This window comes from Lactuca saligna, chromosome 6 (assembly GCF_052625555.1).
Source record: "Lactuca saligna cultivar CGN05327 chromosome 6, ASM5262555v1, whole genome shotgun sequence".
In the NCBI taxonomy this organism is placed as follows: domain Eukaryota; kingdom Viridiplantae; phylum Streptophyta; class Magnoliopsida; order Asterales; family Asteraceae; genus Lactuca; species Lactuca saligna.
Genome location: NC_136422.1, coordinates 97,476,283 through 97,482,913, shown reverse-complemented (window position 1 = coordinate 97,482,913; position 6,631 = coordinate 97,476,283). Strand labels below are relative to the sequence as shown.

The following is a 6,631-nucleotide window of genomic DNA, read 5'->3' as shown; positions in this document are numbered from 1 at the left end:
TTTTGAACATTATCACATTTAATCCTTCTGTTTTTAATTAATCCAATTAATTCTAATTAATTTCTGATTAAACAATATTATTTCTAGTTAATATATAATAAATTAATATATGAATTAATTGGATTAATCCATATATTTGAACATTGGAGCCTTTCAACACGTGGAATAAGTTTATCGAGGTGGTTATTTGAAGTTGGTCATGTGTCCTTGTGATGAGACCAATCCTTTATTTTTCAGGTGCGAGGTGGTTGGTATTCTTCGGCTTTTCATTTCCATAGATTTATCAAATTGCAAACTCATATATCTACTTTGTTAATGATCTACAATATTATTATGTTGATCTTTACTGTAATTTGCTAAGTAAATAACGTTCGTGAATCGTGAATACCGAATACGTATCTAGTTGATAAAAAAGATTTCATTATCATATAGACCATAATAGTCGACATCACTTTTTGTATTTGTCAATGTATTACCTAAAACACCATACTATTCTTTTTCCAATTCGTTCAAAGTTACGGTATCTTTTACCTTATAATATTATAATCAATTTGTAAATATTATTTAAAAGAATAAACTTTATTTTTCAGCCACCCCACCAAGTGATTACCTAAAACACCATTCCTTGGTGTATTGTTTGCTTCTAGAGATTGTAGCCGCTATTAAGACCAAGTAAAGTTACAACATCAAAATCCAATACTTGACCACTGTATGATCAAAAATCAAATACATATCTTGAATCTCAATATAAATGTAAACATTATTAAGAAATAAATAAACTTATCATATGGACGAACAGAGTCACCCTTATTTTGTTAGTTCTTTATTTCGCCTCACATTTTTACTTATATTTTTATTGTTCGAACACGGAATACCTAACAATAAATATCATTTACAACCATTTGAAGATCATAACCATCCCATAACCAAATACATCACTATCACTAGTCTAAAATCAATTACATTCGTAAAATAAATCAAATTTAACCAAATCATGATCAGAAAAATTCATGTTCCCATGCTTTTTGCCTAATAATAGTTTAGGTTCTTTGCCACGAAAACCCATTATGATCGATCAATGTACTGACTTTTGACCATTAAAATATGAGAAAATAGCAAAAGTGTTGATGTACTTTTCCACCAAGATATGATAAATGATTTGCCAACAAGATTTCCCATCTATGCAAAAATACTACAACAAAAAATAATAATATTAATAATAACAATAATTAAACATGAAATGAGAAATGTCCATTCTTTACCACCCCCAACCCTCATCTAAAAAAAAAAAAAAAAAAAAAGTTATCTTTCCCTCCATCTAACCAATTCTTGGGGCATCCTTCTTGGCCTTCCCATTGGGCTATTGACGCATTCAACCCTATAAACATGTGCCCTTGTGACACGTGATCTTGTGGGCCCCACAGGCCTGGCCTCACATCAACATCAAGATGCAAAATTACAGATGGATATACATTTTACAATGGTTGTTTCACAGATATTTTCCCGATGATTTCCATATTCGCCCTTCTAGAGAAATCACCATGACCGTGACATCATCATGGTATTTCCTACGGTCACCTTGTGGGATGTCTAACAACTCATGCAAATCCATCCCTGTGAAAGCTGTGTGTTAACACAAAAGGGAAAAGAAAAAGAAACAGCAACAGCAACGTACTTTCATTCATTTGTTTATTATATATACTCTTTCTACCATGGATTATTCTTACAAAGTAAAACACTGGATTTTGAAAAATCTTCATCTTTACACAAAAAACACAAGTATGTTGCTATTATTGATGAAGCAAAAAAAAATTTTAAAAAAAAAAAAAAAAAAAAAAGAAAGAAAGAGAAATTACTTACCGGCTTTTTTGGCAGCACGTAAGAGAAGCTCCTCGATGAGGTGTTGAGCAGGGTCACCATCGGGAAACTTTTCCATGAAATTTTGAACATGAGAAACGACTTCTTGATTGCTAAAATACTGATACAACCCGTCTGATGAAAGAACTAAAAACTGATCACGCGGACACAAATGATGGTGCCGAACTGATGGTTCACATGACACGTATGGTTCGGTACCGATGTACTCATTCCGGAACATCTCCAATAATGAATCGTTCCATTTTGGCTGATCATATCCATTTATATATTAACACTCATTAGATATTATGATAATAAATACTGTATAATCATAGCCATAGGCCATAGCTTCTTAATTCTAACAAATACCAATCTACTTTTCTTATCGCATCCTATTTTCATTTCTCTGTATTGCAGCAATGTACCAATTTTCAGTTTTTCCTTTTCATTGCTAAAATTCGCTACATTTTTCAAAGTAGAGAGAGAAAAAAAAAAAAAAAACATAACTTCCAGGTTATGGTGTTCGAAGTAAAATCAGCATATTAGAATTATATATTACTAGAAGATGAAGCAGAGGGAAACATTAATGATCTGTTTTGGTTGGATGGAATCTGAACGAATGGGCTGAATCTTTAAATGGAGTTTTTACATTATATGCAAATACAATGTATGCTCTACTTTATCGGTTAAAAGTAATGAATTATTTCTTTAAACATATTAAAGATTCATTAAAACCTAGATAATAATTTAACAAAAAAAAATATAGTTTCTAGTTATTTTTAAAAATTATAATTGTGAAATTGTTTTAGTAAATCCTTGTGTCATCAAAATCTGCATAAATAAAATCAGGTTATCTTGCAGCTTTTCATTCCTTTGATGCAATGAAAATAAACACCCCCAACTAAGGAATAAAAATTAATAGAATGTAAGGAATCGGATTCCTTCAGCAATGGTCGATTTCATTCCATCAAACCAAAAATAAATAAATAATTCCATTTTGGCATGAACCATTCCATTTATTCTCTGATTCTGTTATACTTATTATTCGCATAACGCATACTACCAACAAACATTGAATTAATATATCAAATTTTACTAGTATTTATTAACCTCGTAAAATAACCAAACATGCGAATGCTACATTTTTACTACTTCTTAAGTTTTAACAGCTTACAAGTATTTATTTATTAACCCTCTAAACATGCAATATAAGCAAGATGTAATTTGACCACAATAAATAAATGTCACAGTTGATTGTGTAAATAAGAAAAAAAAATAAAGATTGAACCAAAAAAAAAAACTAACCTTTTTAAGGAATCCAGCCCCAAATGCACGCGTAACCTTAAGACGCCCTTTTACCCTACCATTGACAATACATTGGTTGTCATCTGGATGCTCGTTTTTTATTCTTGTCACTTCCTGCAATATTAACAAGATTTTGTTATATCATGGGCCATTTATCTTATCTATAACACATAAATGTCAGAAAGTGATTTAGGGCATGTTGACCTTAAGAGTTAGTGTAATAGCAAGATAGAAACCATAGTTTTTTATAATATTTATAAGGTCAGAAACAACAAGCAAAATCTGTTTACGAAACAAACATCTAACAAGAAAAATATCCAATACCAATTTTATTATAGAAGAATGTCAAGCTCTCTCTCTCTCTCTCTCAAATTGGGTTAACAAAAAGGTGGCTTTAGAATAATGATAAGTCCATTAGGTCAACCACTCAACCTTATTCTTTTCTTGAGTTTTAAAAAAAGAATCAAAAGCTGATGATGCTAAGAAAAGAATATATTAGGTCACTTTGTTTTACTTAGTCTACTACGATAAGGAAATTCTAACTTATTTAATTGATTGTCTACAGCATAAGATTGTAAACAGTCGATAACTATTTATTTTATACACCAAAAAAAGGGCCATCAAACTACATTGCTCTAAATTATCAAAGATTTGGGAAAGATTCCATCAAAACACTTAAATTGGTTTAACTGATTGATATAGCTTATTGAAAAAGTTGAACACATAATAGGTTATTGAAGCAGATATAACATCTGTATAGATTTTAAACAGTTGATAAGTTTTAAGGTCAAGAAAGAATGGTCAACTTACATCTTCAATGCTCGTGCTGTGATCAGTAGATAGTTGCAAAGCCATCAACTTCATATCAGGAGCAGGAGCATCATGTAAACAATCAAGAGCATCTTTTGATTCAATAATACCCTCAACAACAGCCCCACTATCACCTGATGAACCAATTTCTTGAGGCTCTTCATGTTGGGCAACAATCGCCCTACTATCTCCTAAATTCATCACGTATACATCCTCATCTCTCATTAATGCAACGAGTAAGCAAGAACCCATAAGAGCAAGTTCAGGATATTGATCCATAACCTTATCAGTCATGTCAAGATATGCAAGCTCTGTGACTTCCAAAGCCCTTGACATTGCTTTCAAAACCAAATCATGATCTACTGGACCATTTTTCTTCATCCTACAACCTCTTCCAGGATTACTTCTCTCCTCTATTTGGTTTTCCACTTCCTTGTGCTCTTTCGCATCCAGACCTAACCTCCAAGCAAACAATCTACCACTTTCTTTATGCCTATTGAACCCGTTTTTCAACTTTGATAGCAATATTGATCGCTTGCTAACACCTCCTGAAGTGGTTTTGCTTATATTAAGTGCGTCGTCTACAGAAAAGGCAAATCTTTCTGAGCCAGAAAGATCAAGACCATCTTCGGGTTCTTCCTGGGCAAGGTATTCCCATAATCTCTTCCTTCTTGACTCGTTTTCCCCTCCTGATTGAAATGTTACCTTCTTCATGTTACCAACGGTGTCTGTGTCTGTTTCGGTTTCGGTTGGAATAATCTTGGCTGCTTCTTCCTCATGTTGCATTTGTTGACAAGATTGAGCTTCCTCAGAGTCCCAAAACAAACCCTCAAGCTCTTTATACGTAGCTTTATACAAATTTCCCATCAAAAATTCAGGAGCATCAGGACCATTGAATCCATCATAAATCCCAACAAACAGCCAGCCATGCTCTTCAGACACGACCACATGTACTCGATCTTCCCCAGCTTTCCCCAGAGCCCACTGAACATCACTCTCGGTTTTCATATCTAACTCATCTCGCCCACGCCCGGATGCATTTGTATTTTCCTTCCGACTGCTTACAAAGTTCCGGACGGGAACCACCCAAGGTGGAGGGAAGTTCCGATGAAACGCCTTCCGCATTCCAGGAATCCCCTTCTTTCTCTTCTTCTTAACATAAATGCCACCATTCAGAGGCGCAGAGAAAGGGACCCTATTGCTGTTACCTGAATCTGAGCCGATGTTACAATCCAAGGGACCGGATAGGGCCCCACGCTCGATCGGACCAGACATAAAGAAAGCTCTCTCCATCGGACCTGAAGATGCCGTCCCAGCATCACCTCGCGGAACTGGCTGAAGCGGAAGTGCACTAAACGACGATGTACTTTCAAAGCCATTGACTATACTGGACTTAATCCCACCACCAACAGAGTCAGTGGCATCGTCGTAAATATTCTCCAGCTGAAGGACAGTCCGGGGAGTGGATGTGTTAGCACTCACCGAGGCACCAGAAATAGCTTTGAATCCTGTCTCCGGCACTCCGCCAGGTTGCCGTGACCTGGACGACGATGATTCATGCGATGGCGAAAATCGAAGAGATTGCGAGGGGGAAATGAAGCGATCGGAGTGAGTAGGAGAGAGGAAGCGAGCTGAAGAACGGACGTAACAGAAGGAGTGACCTAGGGTTTCGTCTAATGGTTCGGCGGGCGTAAAAATCAGCTCCGGCTGTTCACGCCGCCGCTTCGCTGCTGCTGTCGGATTGAAACAGGGAAGATGTTGCGAGAATCCACTTCCCATCACATTTGATTCACGCCAGTCTTGCTGGTTTGCAGCAGATTTGTTCCCACACAGAAAGTGTGTGGAAGTATAGAGAGAGAAAGTGGTGGTTTTAGAGAGAGAAAGTGCTGGTGTATTTTATTCTGTTTTGTGTGTTTTTTGTAATGTTTTTGCGGGCTGATGAAAATGGGAGAGAGAGAAGGGGGGAGACTTTTGTGTTGAAAGAGAAAGAAAATTATGTGTTTGATTTTTCTATTATTTTATTGTTTTTTTTTAAAGAAAAGTGTGAGAAGGATTGATATTCGAATGCGTTTTCAAATTTTGCTATTCCTCTCTTTTAACAAATATATCAAAAAAAAAAAAAAAAAAAAAAGTGCATTTTTTATTATTCCTTTATTTTCACAAATATAACCAAAGAAAAAAAAAAGTCAAAGACTATATATGGGGTGGTTCCTTTAAGATTAAAATAAATAAATAAATAAATAAATAATTAATACTAAGCCAATATATATTCTAACTTCAACTTCCATCAAATGTGAAATTATGCACGAGTACAGTAGTAAATTTCACTTTTGTTTTTGGAAAGGATATATCTTCCTTCTTATTTGAAATAAGATTATCAAACAAAAAAATTCTTATTGCTAAATCGTTAATTCTCAGTGTCAATGATCTAATCATCCAACTTTCGCAATTCATTCAATTTCATCTTAAAGTTCATATTTTTACTGAATCTGTTATCAAATTAATAAGCATCTATAAATCAAGCAAACGACCGAAATAGAACATCAGTTCATATTTTCAAAATACAATATATAATCCTCAAATTGAAGAAACAAGCACATTAAATTCATCATCGTAATTAAAGAGAGCGTCAAAGCATTTGAATATTGAATTAAAATCA

General features: G+C 34.4%; 1 protein-coding gene across 1 annotated transcript; it reads right to left on the bottom strand.

Moving 5' to 3' along the window:
- Window positions 1-1,190: 1,190 nt before the first annotated feature.
- PLL1 (poltergeist like 1) lies at window positions 1,191-5,922 on the bottom strand. Its single transcript, XM_078959604.1, has 4 exons — window positions 3,973-5,922; window positions 3,163-3,276; window positions 1,861-2,125; window positions 1,191-1,614 (listed from the first exon to the last, which is right to left on the bottom strand). Exons 1-4 carry the CDS (start codon window positions 5,749-5,751, stop codon window positions 1,490-1,492), a joined length of 2,283 nt encoding a protein of 760 aa, XP_078815730.1. The 5' UTR covers window positions 5,752-5,922; the 3' UTR covers window positions 1,191-1,489.
- Between the last annotated feature and the right edge of the window lie 709 nt (window positions 5,923-6,631).